The sequence below is a fragment of the Drosophila nasuta genome, chromosome 2L, assembly GCF_023558535.2.
Source record: "Drosophila nasuta strain 15112-1781.00 chromosome 2L, ASM2355853v1, whole genome shotgun sequence".
NCBI lineage: Eukaryota > Metazoa > Arthropoda > Insecta > Diptera > Drosophilidae > Drosophila > Drosophila nasuta.
Window position 1 is genome coordinate 20,227,303 of NC_083455.1, and position 20,384 is coordinate 20,247,686.

The window sequence follows — 20,384 nt, forward strand, 5'->3', positions numbered from 1 at the left end:
AAAAAAAAACAAGAACAACAAAAAACATCATCTGATGCAGCTTGACAGTATTTATATTGATTAACAAATGGTAAATGGTAAATGAGTTTGTAATTTAAATGCTATATTAAGTAATTACGGTGAATAAGTGACGTTTTGAAAAGAATAAAATACAAAAAAAGAAAATGAATTAAATTAAATTTAACCTGAGTCAGCTTTAGCATAAGAACAAAAAAGAACAGAAAAAATACATTGCAAAAAAAAAATATCTGAAATGCAAAGAAAATGCAAAAATAATTTAAATTTTTTAAATAATTAGCAAATAATAATAATGACAAAATAAAATGAAACTCGGTATGTGAATTAAATAAAGGCAAACAAACAGTTTCTGTTGACAATTATAGTTTAATTTACACGAATGCAAATCAATTACATTTCTGGGCGAATTTCGAAACAATTCGCGAACGGTTTTCAATAAAATACACATTTATATTTTCATTTTACTCATAACAATTAACAATGATTCGTTTATAATTTCACACAGAAAAAAACAGAGATATTATTCTATAAGTTTCAAATAGTAATTGTTATTTGTTGTGTAATTTCATTTCTCATTTGGTTTATTGTTTATTAATATCACTTATACGCCCCGTTAGTTGTGGCTTCAAATCAATTGTCATTGTCCTGCGGACCCTTGCCGTTCCCATTAAGCTGCGTGCTCTGAACTGCCGGTGCTGTTGTTGTTGTCTCCTCCGCGCTGCCAGCGACTGTGGTCTTCGACGAGTTCAACTCGGTCTCCTCGGGTATTACCTTGGGACCCTCCTGATCCTGAGATGAAAGGAACCTGATTAAGCAAAACGAGAGCCGAAAGGATGGCAGGATAATTAAAAGCATGCTCATGCAATGTGTGAAGAATATTTATTAACGGTGAGATAAGTAAGTATATATTGATAATACCAAGCAAATGCGTATACTTAATATTTATGAACAAATTTGTAGTAAACTTTCGTTATTATTTTTTATTTATATATTTCATTTAGACATTGAATGGCCACGCCTCTATTAAAAAATATGCAAATATGCTTCACTCCCCAGTTTATTCACTTGGCAAACAGTTCCCCAACTAAACAGCTGCATTTTCCTTTGCTCTGCACTGCTCGGCCACGCTCGATTGCATCGCTCTGCATCGCTTCCGCCCCGTTTGCAAAAGTCCAGTAGCAGAGGGAGGAAATGAACAGGATTTATAAAATGCTTTGCCAATTAAAAACTAAAGTAAATGAAAAACCAATTCCATAACAAGCATACAAATTAACTAGCCAACCAACTGGAATGCAAACAACACAATAAAAACCGAAAAGCAGTTCCAATTTTCTCTTTTCCCTTTATCGTTCTGAATCGGTTCTCTTGCTCGATTGCAGGTGGAAAACTCAGTGAGAATTGCACCCGCAATATGTTTGTTTGTTTATGTGTTCGGTTTGTTTGTTGTTGGCTGTTTTTATGAAACTCTCATAGAAATGTGCAAGTGAGTTCTCAACCTGCATGCTAATTTCAGCTTTCACATATTATACTCCACACACACGTTTAAGTGCACAACAAAACGATTTTTAAATGAATAGCAACTGCGGCTTTTGCAAAAGTTTTCTCTCATTTTCCTTTTTTTTTCCTGTTGTTGGTGTATTTTTTTGGTTTTTGCATTTCATTTCTGCTCCCATTAGCTCCTCGATCTGTTGATGGCATTTTTCAATGCTTGAGCCAGTGCAATTTGCATACAATCCAACAACTTTTCAGTTTGCTGTATGCACAAATAAAAAAAAAAAACAAACTTTATTTAAAATTTGAATCTTCTTTATACAATGTTCATAAATTTGTTAAAGATAATTCGATATCTACCGATTTAATATCAAGTATTGCGTTCACTGCGTTAGATAACGAAATTGCGAATTGTTCTTTCGATATAAATACAGCTTTGACTACTAACGTATACGTAATATTGAAAAATAATTGGGAGATGTTAACCACACAATTTCTATAGAAATGTGCTTTAATTATATTAAACTCCCAGGTGGCGGTATATCAAAGTCAGGCTAAATGTCGATTGAATTATATGCAAAATTGTTTTTGTTTTTTTTTTATTGGTTTTCCACACCATCAGACTTTTGCTAAAAATCGTTAGCATCAAACGCTACTGCGGTTGTTGTTTGCATTTGTGGATGTGTGCTTTTTTAATGTTTTTATTGTTTTTTTGGTTTTTTGCTTTTATTTAAACAGGCTAAAACTACAAAACAAATACAACGCGCACTCGCCCATTGCAGCTGAGTGCACAATTCACACACACACATTTCCTCCTTCATCTTCTGTTCCTCTTTCTATGTTACTTCTGCCTCCATTCATGCCCATTGTGTGTGTTTGAGCTCGCGTAGCTCATCAGTTGATTTTTTGTTTAGCTTCGTATAAAAAAGTATGCGCATTTACTGCCTTTGTTTTGTGTCCCATTCCCATTCCCTTCAGCAGCCGTTGTTGCTTTGCTCGTTCGTTTTTTTCGTTCTAAGAGTATTTCCCCAGCTTTTCAATAAGAATTACTTACGCACAATTTCGTACTCACTTTTTGCGCGTTATGCATTGAGATATAGACATAAAGTCGATGGCGTTGGCGTTCAGCCATATAAAGTCGTTCCCGACCAAATTCAACAATGACAAATGTTGGCCAACCACCCAGACAGCCAGCCATTCAGTCTTCAGAGCCAAGAGCCAGTTTCCCAGCCAACAGCAGCGTCAAATTACATGGCTTTTATTTTGAGATTCGCGTATAAATATTTGCTGGTATTTCTATACCCTCAGCTTAGAGTATTATAATTTTCTTGAAGAGTAAAACCATATAGAGTTTTTTATATTTATCATAATATTTCTTAGTTATAGCTTCAGCAGCTAATCCTTTTGCTACACTTGTCTATTTTCGGTAGTCTTGGTTGCTGAAAACCTTTTATCGATTGACATTTTATATTATATTTCTATAATTTTGAGCTGTCAAGGATATTTAGTATTCGACGTGCCAAAGTTCGATTTCTTATGTTGTATATTTACTCGTTTTGTTTTGCTATTGTTTCCTACTCTCCCTCGCACGTCGATAAATCGCTTTATGCGAAATGAAAATAAAAAGAAAATAATGCTGGCAACAATATGTGCTGAAGGTTTCCATGGGGGCGAAATAGGAGAATAGCTAACAGGAAATGGAAGAAAATTCGTACGTGCCATTGAAAATAGTAAAATATATGTGAGAAGGAAATCGAATGTGGCGTTGTTAATACAGTGTCCCAAATGCTGTGGAAACGCATAATTTACACCAACTGAACAACTGGAGTGCAATGGCTTTTTCAGTAGAACTGCGTAAAAACTGCAATTAATAAAAGCCCAGCGTAATAAAATAATATTTACAACAATTTGAAAAATATTTGTCAAATTTTTGTTGTCGCCTGAAAAAGCCTGAAAAAATATTTATACTCATATTTTGTTTGCTCGTATATTTGACATTTCCCAAATATTATTTAACTGCGTCATAAATTCGGTACTTAGGTTTTTGTAGAGTTTTATGTGAGTCATATGACCTCAATAAAATGCATAAACAAACTACGAAAAGAGCACGAGTTGAAGAGCTAAAAAAAACAAGCCAGCAAATATATGGAGAAAAATAAGTTTAGTGGCTTTGTTTATCATTCAGCTGCAAAAAAATATGGTACCACACACTTTATGGATGCTAATAAATCTGCTTCAGAAAACTAGAATACTTGCTGCACAGTGGATAAAGTAACAGTGGAGGACAATCAATGAATGAATGGAAAGCAATCGGTTTATAGCCATTTGCTTTGTTCTCTATTTTATGCACATGAAATGTGTGTAGTTGGCTTTCAATGAAACTGCTTTTAAATTTAACACCCATTCGATTAGTCGAACACCACGGCCCAGAGTGAACTTCAAAATCGTTTTGAACGTTACACAAAACTGCGTCTTTTGCTATGCTGCTGCTGCTGCTGCTTTTGTTTGTTTGTTTTACGACAATGTTTTTGTTTCCTCTTCCTCTTGTCGACTGCCATGCAGCATTTTGTGCTCTTCCCTCCTCGTTCCTCGCTCCTCAACGTTTGTTGAGCTTATTGTTGCCTTTGCAGCAGCTGCGTTTGTTGATTTTTTTTTCTCGCTTTTCCTTTTTTGTTTTTTTTGTCAACTTGTACTAAGTTGAGCAACAAATCATTTGGCTTAAAACGCAAACAAAATCAAAGCGAAAGAAAAATAGCAAAGGCGACAATTTCAACGTATTATTTTTGGAATCAGACAGAAAACCGAACGAGAAGAGAAAACACACACCAAATAAAATGAAAACGAAAATGAAAATAAAAATAAGCGCAAATTGTTTACTTTAAAAGTGGCATAAAATAACGAATGGTGCATGCAACGCGCATTTGTGCGGGATATGCGATGCCAAACCAAACCTAACTAGGCGTGCCACACAACTCGAGGCCGCAGCAGGAGAAGTGGTGGGGGAAGGTGAGGGCAGTGGTGCTTGGCCAAACAAGTGCAGCTAAAAGCCAAATGGCGCAAGTCCGGGTTTAAATTCAACGAAATAACTTGATGCCTCCACTGCACTCGCAAGTGCAGTCAAACAGCAACAAACTAGAAGAGAGGACAAGCTGGAGGAGCAAGTTTTGGGAGATGGAGATGGAAGCTGGAGTTGAAATAGGAGCAGCAGATAAAGCAGCAGTTCAAACACGAGACGGAAAACGGGGATGTAGATGTAGGAGTTGTAGTGACAGGAGATGGAGAGTGGCTAGAAAAGTGTGGCCAGAGTGGAAGAGTGGGAAGTGGTAATAGCCACTGCGGTGGCAGGAGAAGGGGTAAAGAGAGAGCGGTTCATGCCCTGCTCTAGCCGCTGGCCACGCGTTTTTGCCAGGCGATTTCTTTGCTGCTGCTTTTGCTGTGGTGATGTGATGTACACGCCATGTTGCAGGGATTAGTAGTTGATCTCGGGATGCATGCCGGAGTCAGGCAATAACATACTTATATACTCCAATCTACTGTGCAAGTAAATACTTATGCATGCATGTTACTGTGGCGAAACTCTTGCAGTGAGAGAAAGAGAACTATAGCTAAATGATATAATAGGGAAATCTATAAAATATAAAACTTTGATCTATTAAGTGACTAACTTATAAGAAAATGGGCAAATGAAAGTGTTTTCCCTATCAACTTTTTCAGCTAAAAGTATTATGTGAGGAGGTAGAAGTTTGACTTTCAAGCTAACTTTAGAAATATGTAAACATTCTTATTTTCTCTCGTTTTAATCTCTTCAACAAATTGTATATATGTACATATACATATGTTCTTTTATATGTATTTATGATTTATAGTACAACATAATCTGAATTTGTTTCTCTTCTTTAATCTCTCAGCTGCAAGAGCATTTGCGCTGCGGCTTTGGCCAGCAACTGGGTTAAGTTGAATGCATTTTTTTTTTTGTTTTGTATGTTCGTCTATTTTGGCTTGGCTTTTGTACATTACCATTAACATGGAGCTGGGTATTACAGATAAATCCACAGCGGGTATTGAAGTTAACAAACCACTTGGATACTTTTTCATGCGGCTTGGAAAGAATGTTGATTCCACTCCCTGTTTGTATGTGCATGTGAATGTGAGGACAAACAAACAGACTCGCGTAGTTAGATATTATAGTATAGATGCACTCTCTCTATCTCACACACATTTGCTCTCTCTCTCTCACTCTCTCTTTCACACTCTGTCTTGCTCTCTCTCTCACTGTGAGGGAAATTTATTTTGCACAAACGAAAAGCCAAAAACGAACTTTTCTTCTGTGTGTTGCCTCCCCTTTTTTACATTTTTTGTGGAACTGGCCTGCAATTTGCAAGCTGAGCTCGCTTCTCAATTCTCAGCTCTCAGTTCTCAGCTCTCACAGCTCTCAGCTCAACTCCCTGCTGTGATGTTCGGGGTGCTGGCTTTTGTTTCCTGCTCACTGATGTGCAGCTCGACTGTCAGTTTGTCAGTTAGTCAGTTAGTCAGTGCGTCCGCCTTTCCTGTCCGCCTGTCCGGCGGTCCACCATGAAGTGTTGTTGTTTGCTGCCTGCTGACTGCTGCCTGCCGCCTGCAAATGCCAAGGCAAAGTTTGGCATGTTCATAAATTCATTAATTTGTTGCTGTTGTTCTTCAGTTGCTCTGTTTTATGTTTGTCTGTTCTGTACTGTTTCATCTTTTTCTTTTTTTCTTTTTTTTGTTGTTGCTTGTTTTTGTGTGTTGCACATTTGTGCTGCAACCACATTTGATTTATTGAATTATGGTCGGTTGGGCTGCCATAAAAGCTCGACTGAAAGCTTTACTAATTAATTATGAAATTAACTCTTGCCCTTCAGCCATATAAAGTGCTCCACAGTTTTTGTGGATTGCACGCTTCAACAAAAGTCTGTCAGATAAATATAACATGAATAGATGGATTCCTCTTTAGAAATTGTCTTCAAATGTAGTTGCTTCAGTAGCTAATGTGAGGCAGCAATTTCGTATTTTATTAGGAATATTTGACTCTTGAATTGCAATTGATAATTAAATGTATCTTTTAGACAATGTTATTTGATATAATCTAATTGAAAAGTCATTTACTATATTTCAATTGAAGCAGCTTCAAATGTTATTTTTAAAATACAATTGTTTCTTTGATTCAGAAATCTTGGAACAATTATTGATCTTTTAAATTGAATTTGATATTCAAATGTATCTCCAAGGCAATTTCATTCAAATGGAACTTCTATACTTCATTTGAGGCATTTTGAATGTAGAATAAATGAATAATTGTTAAACTTTCAGACTTTGCCAAATTATGCTTTAAATAAATTTAAATCTCTTTTTATTAGTAGCAAACCCAACTTAAATGTTCTGGTTAAAAGTTGTAATTACAGTAATTAATGTGTAGAGGTTCGTTATACACTCTTCTTGGAGTTTTTTAATTCAATAACTCGTAAAATTTCCCCAAGAATAATTCTTCACAGCTTGTCAGTCCTTGGGAGTTTAACTTTTTTCGCTGCCTTGTGGTGCTTTGAGTTAGGCAAGTTCGACTGTAGTTGAACACTAAACGAGTCTAAACTTCAGCCTTTAAGCTATGACAACAAACATGGCGACCTTTGACCTGCTGCTGGCAGACTATGTCACCTGTGTCTTGTTTGCTGTACTATGCTGTGCTAAGCTGTGTTCTTGTTTCGTGTACGAGAGCTCGTGTTTGTCTTGAAAACAAAAAGCAATAAGGTTGGCTTCCAATTCGTTTTCGCATTCGAAAGAAGAAATCAAAGCCATTGAAGCAGCATCAAAAGCGAACAAACACAGATACAAAACACACACACTCACACACAGCTGGCTGACTGAAAGTGAACAATGAACGTTTGAGCGATGAATGAATGGTGACTGTGACTGTGGCTGTGGCTGAGGCTGAGGCTGTGGCGGATGCAGTGGTGCTCGGCATCCGGTAGTCAGAGAGCAGGACATCTCTCTCTAGGTATGCTAAAAAGTTATTGAAGGCAACAGCTGCTGTAAACTCCAAGAACCCAAAGCAAAAAACCAAAAAAAAAAGAAGAAAAACAACAACAAGAAAAAAACAAATCAAAACAATTGACGGCAATCATCGACACACACAAAGACTGAGAGAGAGAGAGAGAGCAAAAAGGAGCCACAGACTGACAAAGTAAGAGAAAGAGACAGAGAGAGAGAGAGAGTGGGACATTTGGGGACTTGGGATTGGGAACCTGGGAACTGGGAACTGGAAACTGGGAGGAAAAACAGCACTCACCTCTAATACAACGCCCTCGAGGGCGGGTTGTGAAATATTCTTTAGATTGCTGTGATTCAATTTGGGCGCACTGTCGGCACGATTGCGACCCAGTGATTGATTTGACGTTTTGTTATCGGCTTTGCTCAGCATCGAATTGTTCGAGGACTTGTGATTAATTTCAAGAGCCGAACGCAGTATATCCACCTTGGATGCGCTGCTCCCAATATTGCCGTGCCTCGGCACGCCCCGCAGCGACTCCACGTTGTAGCTGCTGCGACGCACCGACAAATGGTCGTGTATATCCGCCTGCATTGCAAATGAAATGTAGTTGAGAAGGGGGAATTTCAATTAAAACCTTTTTTCTGCGCGCACATAAAGTTCGCTTTGTGTATGTGGAGGGGAAGGAGGAAACTAACCCGCGAGCCGCGTGGCAGCGATGACAGACTGCCAATCTGATTGTATTTGATCATGAGACTGAGACGCTCCAACGACATCGATGTGCCCTGCTCTTTGGTCGCCGGTTCCGTCAATTTCTCCGTCTCGCCTGCCTCGACAGCCTCGACTTCCTCCTCGGACTCCTCGGTGGTGTGATCGAATTTGCGCAGCCAAATGAGATGCAACAGACCGTAAGCAATGCCACCGACCACAGCCAACAATCCCATATAACGGAAGGCATCGCGTGTGCCAAACTGTCCGATGAGCAGGCCACCCGTGAAGCTGCCACTGCCTCGTCCTGCAACACAGACAGAAACAGACAAGAAACAGCATCTTCTGCGGTCAAAAGACATTCCACACCAGTTGGAGTTGAGTTGAAGTTCTCTACTACTTGCCCAGACTGAAGTGCGCCATGCCCAGTACGCCAATCAGCGTGGCCAACAGACTCTTGGGCGCCAAGATGGAGCAATACGTTGCAGCAGCCACCCACATCAAGTGGCAGGAGAGCGATTCCATGGCCTCAAAGGGGAAACACCACCAGGCATTCCTACCAAACTCAAAGTCAATTAAATTATTCTCTACAATCTGCGTCTCTGTCTTTGCCTTACTCTATAAAGGAATAGCCGACCAGTCGTCCGGCATGCGAGAAGAATGCGATGATAATCAGATTAACATGGCCAAAGATACGTGTGATCTTCTCAGCGCCATACAGAAAAGGAATGCTGCTCACAGTGCCCACCGTAATTGTTATACCTAAAGTAATGAAAATATAAAATAAAGTTAATGTCACTGCGTTGAGCCCGACGAAGCTTACCAAGCAGATAGTTGGGCGCACCCAGCTCCTTGAGATAGAGAAAGAGAAAACTCTCGATAAAGCCCCAGAAATTGCCGAGCACAAACAGAAAGATGATAAATGCAATCACGTGCGGCATTTTCAATAGATTCCACAAATCCCTAAACACATTATCCGCCGGCAACTTCTCGCCCAACGGCATCATTAGCACCGACATTGTTGATATGACCAGCAACACATCATACGTATAGAATGCCGCCGAGTAGTCCGTGTAGCCCAAGCCCCGCGATGAGTAGTCAATCATGATGCCAGTGATGGGCGAAAAGATGGCCATGCCGATGCTGGAGAAGAGACGTTCGCGGCCAAAGTCGCCGCCAAACTTCTCTATCATTGTCAACGCAATGGGATCCATGATGGTTACACCAGCTGACAGCATGGTGGTTGCCAGGAATCTGCAACAAAAGTCGACAAAACAATCAATGAGAATGGAAGTCTTTATCATTTTTGTATTTTCATTTTCATAAGACACAATCTATTATTATTTCTTTTTGCTAAATTCCAGAAACTTTAACTTCCTTCCTTAATTTCATTTTAAAAAATTCACCTTAGAAAGGAAATTCTAAAGAAAGAGTATCAATACAATTGCCCTCTTTTTTTTCAATTGCCTTAACATAATTATGAATTCATTTACTGTAGCTTTATAAATTCCATAATTAAATATGGTATTGTGTCGTATGGAATTATTTCATTTCAAATGCAATTTAGGTTTAAAGAAACAAAACCAATACATTTTAAAATACATTTAGGATTGTTCTGTCGAACTTCAGTAACTATCTTAAATTATTTGTTAATTCAATTCATGTGTTAAATACATTATTATTTCTATAGACAACGTCTGAAATTAAAATAAACCTTAAAAATATACAGTTTCTAAAGCTGCATTTAAATGTTACCTCAACAAAAAGTATATCCAGAAAATGGTGTCATCGGTTTCCTTGTAGTCCGGCGGACAAATCTCTGGGGCATGCTGGGTGAACGTGCAACGCTGCATCATGCACTTGACAGCTCCGGCATTGACATACGAGATGTTGGTGCGCCTGACGAGGCCACCACAACGCAAATCCAAATCATCCATGTCCGTGAGATTGATTTGCATTTTCACAAGACGGTCCTCGCCAAAACGTTGCCTGATATCGGTCACTGTCTCGTTATCATCCTGTTCGATTTCCATGCCCAACTGCTCAGTGGGATCGGCGAGATCGGGATGCATTTGCAGCATAAAGTACGTGGCATCCGAATTATCCGAGTGCACCCAACTGCTGCTCTCCTTCGGCTTGCCATCGTCTGTGGCGGCTGCATTGCCCGTGGAAACTGCAAAGCAAGAATGAAATTAGATTTGAAACTAAGCAAATTGCTGCTGGGCAGCTGAGCAGCTGCCTGACAGCAGCTTGACGGGATGGGACAATAAGGGCAACTGGATATGCATGAGAGATTTCCAATTGTGCAAATGTCAACTCTGGAGCACAATCTATTGTTGCACTGAGGGACTTAAAAGTGCTTTAAAAAAATAAAATATATTTCTTGCAGTTGCTATCTATTTCAAAAATAGAATATTTATAAATACAATGCAGATATTTGTATTTTAATAAATGTCCAGATTTCATTGAACCATGTTGCGGCAATCAGGATTTGCAGCAAATTTATTCATGTGTGAAATTGTTGCATATAAAATGCAAAAATGCAATCGCATTGCAATAATCTGTTGTTGTTGCAAACTCTTTCAGCTTCAGTTTAGAATTTCTATATTGAAAGCAATGTGTTTTATTAGTGCATCAATGAATATACTCTTCGTAATCTAGTTTCATTATTATGTTTTGGATAATATTTTTTGTATTTTCGTTAATCTTTGAAATTAATTGCAATAGCGATGTTTGAATTCAAACATTAATTCTAACAGCATATCTAAAGTTTGAAGAACTGAAAGTATTTAAACTTGTCTTAAATTAAAATTATATGTTCAGAGCAAAGGCCACAATATTTTTTCCAGACTAAGCTGATTCTTTGAAACTTACTTTGAAGAAACATAGAATTTCTCAATAACTTGTGCAATTATTCGCTATTTATGATTATCTACTTTTAGCAATAGTGCTTATTTCGAGAGAGTTTGTCAATTTCAGACAAGTTTCTCATCTGTTGAAATTTTATGAAAACAAGAAAAAACTCCTTGCGAAGTTCTGTAAAAAGTTGAGAAGTTTGCTGAGTTGTGTGGCGAGGTCTTTAATAAGAACATGTTGGTCCAGTTGGGCACCAAACCACAGCAAAGAACACAGGTTGAATCCGCATTTATTATGGTGTTTCATACTATTTGTGCTGTCGAATGTCGAATGGCGGAGCAAGGAGCTTAACTCGTTCGTCTTTGGCTTTTACTGGGGCAAGTTTATCCACCTTGCTACCTCTCACAGCTTGGCCACGAATGATGGCAGAAAAACAAACTAATAAAAGTATGTATGAAACACAAACACACAAGGACACGAATGTGTGTATGTGTGTGTGTGTGTGTGGACAATGGGCAATGGGTGGAGGAATAACATAGCTGACAGGAAAACTAACGGCTAACAAGCAGCAGGAGAGACTAGGACACGGCAGCAAGCAATGGTGATAATCAGAATGAAGTCGGAAAAGCAGTGGAAGTAGATGGAAGAGCTAGAGGAGGAAGGAGAGCAATGTCCAAGAGTGGGATCATCATGTAGAAGTGTCACTTACGATTCAATCCCTGCATGGACATGGCTGACAATTCAGCTGATGATAATGATGACGACGATGACGATGACGATGACGAGGACGAGGAGGATGCCCCAACTGAGGGTGACTGCTGCTCCTGCTGTAGCTGTTGCTGCTGCTGCTGAAGGAGGAGCAAGGACATTGCTGGTGCGTTCTCCAGTGGCGGGAACATGGTCGATGACATATTATTAAGTACATCTTGGTATCTGCTTCTCGTTTGCGTTGCGAATAATGCCGGCAATGATGATGCGGGCGAAGATGTTGTCGACGTCGTCGTTGTAGTCGTCGTTGTAGTTGTAGTTGATGCCATTGTTGTCTCACTGACCCATGTGGGGTCTGTCGCCGCACCCGCATCTACTCCGGGAGTGGACATTCCTCCCAATGCGCTCATTGTTGTAGTGGAGGAGGTTGTTGTTGCTCTTCTAGTCGTTGTTGCAGGCAAATCAGTGTAGAGCTCTGGATTCGTTTGCTCCTGCATCAGACAATAGTCGACGCATTGATGCACGGCCAAATCCAGCTCCGGTTCCTCTGGACACTCTCTGCTGGGACAAGGCGACCACCAGACCTAAGGAAAAGACGTCAATTAAATTGAAATTTTCAATTAATGAGAAAAATCTTAAACTGATTATCATAGGTTTTTTAATTATTTTAAAGATAAGGGTAATTGAAAAACAAGTAAGAAAGTTACAGTCGAGTGTGCTCGACTGTGAGATACCCGCTACCCATTTTTAATAAAGGCAAAATATTGCGGTATCATTCAATTATACCTATCATCAAATGTACCGAAAATACTAAAAAAAAATTCTAAAAAATGATATGTTTGGTATATCGATATAGTACCGCATTCAAAATATACCATAGACGGCACAATGTGCCAGATTGTCGGCCAAAGCAACTAAGACCCCTAGTAAGTAGGCGTTTTTGCCCATACAAAAGTATTTCTTTAATAACTTCGACAATTTTTATCTGATCGCAACCAAATTTTCAGGAATCATAACTACTACAGTAATTATTGTATATACCAAAATACCAACTCTAGCTTTAAAATTAGGCTTGTTATTCGATTTTTTTGATTTGCGGGGGCGGAAGTGGGCGTGGCAAAAATTAGAAACAAACTTGATCTGTGTGCAAACATAACAAATGCTGTCGAAAAAATTAGAGCTCTATCTCTTATAGTCTCTGAGATCCAGTGTTTCATACGGACGGACGGACAGACACACAGACGGACATGGCTTGATCGTCTCGGCTGTTGACGCTGATCAAGAACATATATACTTTTTAGGGTCGGAGATGCCTCCTTCTACCTGTTACATACATTTCCTGTCGGCACAAAGTTATAATACCCTTCTACCCAATGGGTAGCGGGTATAATTATCTTTTCTGAGTTTAAATTCTTAGTGTGCTCCATCTGCTACTCCATTCTTATTCGTCAAAAGACCTTCTAAAAGGCTGAAGACAAGAAAGTGTTGCCTATCTTTAAGGCGCAACGGAAACTTCGCTTGTAATCAATCAATGTTGTGTCTATGGTGAATACAATTAACCATACATGTAGTAAATTATTGTTTGCGATTTCGTTCATGAGCGCCCAATTAAAATATCATATTTCTGTCGTCTTGTTTTCATAATTATTACTGATGTCCATTAAAATTCTTTCTGAGTTGATGTGACTAATTCCACTTGCTTTATAGGATTCAAATTCATTGCTTTCAATTTCACAATTGTCAAAAAAAATTAACAAGCTGTGCTTTCAATATTTTTTATTGATTCCCCCTCAGTTTTCTATTTCAGCTATTTCATCTCAGTTCTAGAAGTCGTATTTGAAGCGCGCAAAGTTGTGAGAAAATCATTTTTAAATCAAAACTACAAATTAATTCATAGAGAGAATGAATATTTCTTGGGAAACTGGTGTCTCTTTTCTGCGAGATTTTGTAACATCTCCTGTGGTGGCTTTGACATTCACCAGCGTTGTGGGCTACAAGATTTATCGCAGTCTTTCGCATCGTTTCGCACATCCCTCGTACGATGACGAGGACTACAAGCGACAGGGACACATTGAGTTGCCCGCTCCGCTGAAGGATCTGCGTATGAGTGCCAGGGATCTGGCTATATATAATGCAAATAATAACAATGGCATACTATTGCTGGCTCTGGAGGGTGTAATCTATGATGTTTCGAGTTGCGAGGACTTTGGACCAAACGGCAGCTTAAAAGAGCTCACGGGCACCGACATCCTCGCGTACATTAAAAAGAGTGCCAAAGAAGAGGGAAAATCATTCGAAAATCACTTGCATGGCTGGAAGAATATGCTCGACGATCGCTTCTATGTGGCAGGCGTTTTGCTAGACTCCGACGAGGGCTCAGATGACGATGGCAAACAGCAGACAGAACAAACGGCCGAGACCGATTAGAAGCATATTGGATATAATCCCTTAATTATGCAGAACTTTCGGGACGTTATCGCAACAGCAGCAGCAGCAAGCAATTAACCCAGCATTTGAGCTCGGCACTCAATAATAAAGAAGCATAAATAAATATCTGCCAGATTTGCATCCACAGAGTTGTTCGTTCTGATTGCCCCATGTTGCACGACAACTTTGTAGTTGTTGCTTTTGTTATTTTGTTTATACATATGCATAAATGTATGTACGTATATATGTACGTTCGCATGTGATTCGTGTGCATGCATATCCATTACCAATTTTAATGTGAATTCAATAAGGTCTGGGGTGCGAGGCAAAGGGGCAACCTCCGGCTTGTCCTCGCAGCAGCAGCAGCAGCAACAGCAAGGCTTGTAATAATAAAATGGTAATTTCCGTTGCCACCACAACATCGAGCAACGGCAACGGCAGCGGCAGCGGCGACTGCATATAAATTTATGCCAAACGGCAACCAAACTTGGCTATAATGGCGTAAAATAGCAAGCCACATGCCATGGACCCAAGGACCATGTCGTGCCAGAGCAAGAGCCAGAGCCAGAGTAAGGCACACGACATGGCCAAAAGCCATCAGCAGGCAGAAGAAACAAACGCAAATGTGCTCCAAACAGAAGATTGCTAGACCACTTCACTATGCTCTTCTCCTTGGAATATACTCAAAATTATGAGAGTCAAGTAATTGTTTAGTCTATCGATAGTTGAAAGTGCTTTAAACTAGTTGGACAATAATTATAATAATGTGTTGATAATTCATTAATAAAAACAAAACAAATTTAAACTGTTCTATAAATTTATAAAGGCAATTTACTGGGTATTTCTGGATTAAACTAATTTGTTGTACTTTCGGTTGCTGATAAACATTATTATAAAGGATTTTCAAATGAAGAACTTTTAAAAATCAAATTTAGAGACTAAACTTCTTTTGGTACTAGAAATCAGAACTTTGCACTGCTGGAAAAATATAAATTGCAAAGAGTGAAGATACAATTTCATAGCCTAATCTTATATGTTTTAAGCTCAGCATAAATTTCAAATTGAAAACTAATTCCAATATAATTCGACTTTTTCACATTCTTCAGTGACAAAAAGTGAGCGTATAAAAGTTTCGTTGCTGCCTTAACTGAATCTTGTTGTGTTCCATTGTTGTTAGTGTTGCTGCAGCTATTTTAATGGTGTTATTGTATTTTATGTGCACATCATAAATACAAATTCAATACACGCCATCGTCTCCTGTTCTCTCGTCCCCCCACTCCTGGCCATATCCACACATTCGCATTCACATCCATGTTCGTGTCCAGTCGCCCATAGAATAGTGTCCAAATGGGCATGATGCTGGTTTTGGGAATGGGAACGAGATTGGAAATGGGAATGGGAATGGGTTCGGAATGTGCGTACCTCAGAGAGTGCAAGATACGAGTACTTTTGGGCGCAAATTCTCATTTAGAGGCGATGCGTGCGTCCTGTGGACGAGCAGCCGGAGGATAAGTATGCGGATGGGGATGGGGATGAGGATGAGGATGAGCAACACAACGAGGCCTTTCACACGCAGCTCCATTGCGTTTCATTACGACAACTCTAACGGCAAAAGGGGGCACGAATGCGTTGTTGTACAAGTAGCTCTCTCTCTCTCTATCTCTCTCGATAAGTGTGTGAATGTGTGTGAGTGTCGAGTGTGTGTGCGTGTGTGTTGTTAGTGTAGCTTAAGTGCTACAAAACGACACAAAGATAAATGTACGTGATACACACACATGCCAAGCTGACGTGCACTCCCATTTAAGTGGATTTTTCGGCATTGCCGCCATGTTTAGAAAGTTTCCCCCTCCCTTCCCTTCCCTTCCTCTTCCCCCTCTCCTCTCCTCTCCGCTCTCACTCTGCTGGCTGGCCACACTCGATTGTTTTTGTTGTCATTGGTGCTGGATGCGAGTTGACTCTAATGCGTTCCATTTCGTTTCGTTTCATTTTGTTTCTTGTTGCCTGTCAAGAACGCTAGAATTTGCAGCTCCAGCTTTACCTCTTCTCTCCTCTGCACCTCAAAATTGTGCCATTTTTATTTTGGATTTGCATTTTTGGGATAAAAGAAAGAGTGCCTTAGATTGGTTTTACCAAAATCTCTTGTATCTCTCTCACAGATATTGAGCTGCTGTTGCTGCTACTGATTTTGTTGCTGTTGCTGATACACGTGTGCCTCCATAATTCGATTTATGTTAAACTCAGCTGAGCTGCCGTTGAAACTCTCCCTGCACTATTTGCTACTGCGATTGCAATTGCAACGTGTGACTTCCACCTGCCACCTGCCTCAAGTCTCCTGTCTCCTGTCTCCAGTCACCTAAATGCTGCCACCAGGGCTGGCTAAGCACTTTGAGTTTCTGCCTGAGTTGCTCAAGCTACAAGATGGATATACAACAACATAGCACGGAGTCAATTGACGATGCTTATCTATCCATCTATCCATGGCGTCGTTTGCGATTCAAAGCCAAAGCCAGAGAAGTTGCTTGAAGTTGCCTCTTCAGCTGCTCAAATGAGAAACTCAAGTGGCCAGCCTCTTGAACACTAAACAACATTTTCAATTTAATCGGATCTTCGCATCAACAATCATTAACAGGCAAATACTAGTAAATTAAACAAATTCCCATCAACAGCAGACCAAAAACACAATCTAAGTGCATGTTTAATAGTTTATGACAGTGATGGACACTCTATTATTATTCTCTTCATTTGTATCTCTAACATATTAGCTAATTATGTCATCAAGTTCGATTTATGTACTCATTGATTTACTGTCTATGGGAAGAGCTGGGTTTTCATTTAGCTGGCAATTTAATTGAAAATGTTTTCATTAGCATAAACATAATTTTTAAGCTTTGTTAAGCATTTTACGTAATCTCATTTTCTTCTGCTGAAGTTTAAATATAAAATAGGAAATAATGCTTCTCTAATGCCTCTGAATATTTTCTCTTAATTATATTTAAATACAGTTCACAATTAATGAAATGACTACCATAGATTCGAGAATAAATTCTTCGCAAATCACAAAATTTATTAATAAATTTAAGTGGCAAGAAGGTTCAATAAATTTCGACGATGATTGGGCGAAAATGACTGAGCAAGCATTTTCTGCTGGTTTTTCCAATATTCTCAATATTATTATTCGCGCATATTTTTCTTTATTGAATAAACTTCGCCTCGCTGGGAGAGTACAGAATACATTTAACAACTGCTCAACGAATTTGGCATTTCGATATGCGATATGCGATGACACAATCTGTTGCAGGCTTTAATACAAGTTTATTTAACATTTGCTGACCTTTTTGTTGTGCAGCTGGAGCCCTTTGGCACGCTCAGCTCTGCTCTGTTCTGCTCTCTGGTCTGATCCCTTATAATGTGAGGCAAGAGCTTCGACGGAATTTCAATGACAATCCAGTACTAAAATTTTTATGATAGCCAAGGCCAGGCGACAGCCGGACAAATAACAAAAGCAATAATAGCAGCAACAACAGAAACAACAGAAACAACAATGATGACGACGTCGAGTGGAGTTGGAATAATTTCTGCGCTCATAAGCATAAAATACACAGAATGCATAAAAATGGAAATGTTGTGAAGGCAACAAAAGCAACAACAATTTTTGCCCATCGATGTGCCAAGAGCCAATACAACAAGCAAGAGCAAGAGCAAAAGCAAGGACTCGAAGCATCAGAGACAGCAGCTAAAGTATGGACAGTTGTTGTACCAAGTACCAAACAGACATTTTTGAGCTTTATTTCAATGATTTTACATGACAGCAAAATGCAAAACTCGCACTGGAAATGGCAGAAGATGCAACAACACAGCATGTTGCAGCAGCAAACACACACTCACACAGAGATGCCTGTCTGCGGCACACTCTGCGTATACGTGATGTATGAAGTAATAGTCACATGTACGCCTGTACGGTATACGTGTCTATCTGTGTGTATCTGTGTGTATCGGTGTGTGTGCGTGTGAGTGGCAAACATTGCGTTTGTGTGCGCGTCAACATGTATTTCGATGCTGGGCTCGCAGCAATTCGCAGACAGTTGACGCACACTTGAACTTTTTCTCGCTATCGCTATCGCTATCGCTCTTGCTCTTTCTCTCTCCTCCCACTCCATCCTCTGTCGCTGTCTAACTTTACGCACAAGTGCCATACATACACACCAACACACATGGGAAGCGAGAAAGAGAGAGAGCGAGCGAGAAGGCGAGAGAGCAAGCGAGCGACTCTCGCACATTTTAGAGCCTCACTTGTTAGACTTGTGTGTGCGTTTTATAGCGTTGTCGCTGTCGCTGTCGCTGTGTTTGTATGTGTGTGTGTGTGGGGCCATGTGTCAGAGTGTGTGTTGCATGTGGCAGCATTATGGCGCCTCGCATAAAAGCCGGCTTTTATGTTGCTTCTCCTTGTCGCAGCTTCGCAGTCGCTGCGCCGTTTCGCAAATAGAGACATGCGAATTCTGAGTTCACGCTCAGTGTTTAGAGACCAAGTTATGTTAGCGAGAGAGATGGAGATACGAAACAGAGTCGGCGATGCGCGTGCCACAATTGAATACGTGTGGCATGCAACATTTTGCATTAAGTAAACATACTTCAGCTAATATTTTGTCTGCGATATTTGCCTTTTATCCCATGAGACACAGAATACCTTTTAACAGGATATCAAAGGCAGGTAGGAAGAATAAAGCAACTACTAAAAGTTTATGCGAAGTAAGAAATCTTTGTTCTAACAGCTTGCTCTGATTCAGTAATCGTTTTATATGTATAAGCTGCTATTTATCTAGTTTGCTCTGATTTAGAATTTGTTTCTACAAATACGATTATATGTTTTACAGTTTAGATAGTTGGTTAAATCAGCACATCGTCGATGGCAAGTGGACATTGAGTAAACTTTTTATCATATAATCTATATTTACAACAATCTGTTAATTCTCTAACTGCATTTTCAATATATTATTTCTTACAAAGTGGGGTTGAGTTTGCCATTAGTAATTGTATATTATACATATATGTCAGTGTTTTCTTAAATAACGCAATAAAAAGCAGAAATTGGGTAATGAATCATAAAACTTGAATATGAAATCTTTAATAATATCAAAATGCAATATTGAATAGCAGAGCTTGTTAATTGATGTCTCCCCAACCTTTGACAATAAAATATTGTAATAAAATAAATCTTCTTTTCGTGTTTTACATCTAACCATAAAATACCTGTGATACCCTCTAAGCTCGCATCTTTGCAAACTAATAGCAGAATATAATTCTGCCATATCCCACAAGATTTAATGCCTACTAATCATTGAGCCTAAGGCCTTATTGCTTTAATTTTAAAACTTGTTGCGTTTGAAATTGACTTTTAAAAGTAGTTGGCTTACGTGCAGCCAACGGCAATTTGCCTCTCAACTTGGCCAACAGAAGCTGGCTATGTGGAGTCAAATAACAATAAGGCAAAACCATTAAAGACAACTTGCAACAGCAACAGCAACAGCTGACGTTGCGGCTCTCAATTAGTGCTCGGTTGCAAGTATGTTGGTTGCAAGCACAAGCTTTGATGTGACATCGATTTGCCACATTTTAAGGCAAAAGGCAAAACTATGTAGTAGATAAAGTGATTTAAAGCTCTTACGATCAGAGTAATTAAAGAGATGTAGCAGATTGGTATATGATGAAGTAAAGAGGAGTGGTAGGGTTAGTGGTAGGAAGGGGAGGGGAATGTGGCAACTTAAGTGCAGTGATGTGAAGTGAAGTGTGTGCTTACCTCAATGTCGCCGCTATCCGGATGCCGGAGCACAAACGCCGATGGCACAACTCCGGGTATCTCCTGTTGCGGTATGAAGAGCAGCGAGTGATGGAAAATTGCATTCAGCAGGAGACTCATCACAACGACGGGTTTATATTTGCCAAATTTGTCAACGAGAAAACCTGCATCAAAAGCGAATACCAAGTTAGAGCACTGAATAAACGTATTTCTAACTCAAATTGTGACAGTGTATCTGTATCTGTAGCTGTATTTGTATCCGCATGTATGGCTGTCGCTGTTGCTGTTGCTGTTGCTGTTGCAATTGCAGTTGTAGTTTTATCTATCTATTGCTGTCACAGTATCTGTATCTGTATCTGTGGCTTGGCTTGGCTTGGCAAA

The 20,384-nt window shown here is 39.5% G+C and overlaps 2 protein-coding genes across 4 annotated transcripts in view; one reads left to right on the plus strand and one right to left on the minus strand.

Annotated features, from left to right (window-relative positions):
• Nucleotides 1-351: 351 nt before the first annotated feature.
• Nucleotides 352-20,384, minus strand: part of LOC132787511 (uncharacterized) — a 28,338-nt gene continuing 8,305 nt past the window's right edge. For 2 of the 3 annotated variants that reach the window (XM_060794614.1, XM_060794605.1), the window contains 10 exons: nt 20,004-20,167; nt 11,784-12,366; nt 9,974-10,391; nt 9,042-9,472; nt 8,836-8,980; nt 8,623-8,774; nt 8,209-8,525; nt 7,811-8,098; nt 5,527-5,634; nt 352-807 (listed from right to left, as the gene is read on the minus strand). In XM_060794614.1, coding sequence (XP_060650597.1) covers nt 649-807; nt 5,527-5,634; nt 7,811-8,098; nt 8,209-8,525; nt 8,623-8,774; nt 8,836-8,980; nt 9,042-9,472; nt 9,974-10,391; nt 11,784-12,366; nt 20,004-20,167 — 2,765 coding nt within the window. In that variant the 3' untranslated portion in view covers nt 352-648. Of the gene's footprint in view, nt 824-5,526; nt 5,635-7,810; nt 8,099-8,208; nt 8,526-8,622; nt 8,775-8,835; nt 8,981-9,041; nt 9,473-9,973; nt 10,392-11,783; nt 12,367-20,003; nt 20,168-20,384 lie in introns of all 3 variants that reach the window. The other variant, XM_060794621.1, reaches the window with a different exon arrangement.
• On the plus strand, nt 13,559-14,376 carry LOC132793767 (uncharacterized). The gene has a single exon (XM_060803846.1). It carries the CDS (start codon nt 13,685-13,687, stop codon nt 14,207-14,209), a length of 525 nt encoding a protein of 174 aa, XP_060659829.1. The 5' UTR covers nt 13,559-13,684; the 3' UTR covers nt 14,210-14,376.

Bases quoted from the DNA above. Each gene is read 5' to 3' on its own strand.
- LOC132793767 (XM_060803846.1), top strand. From the start codon at position 13,685: ATGAATATTTCTTGGGAAACTGGTGTCTCTTTTCTGCGAGATTTTGTA.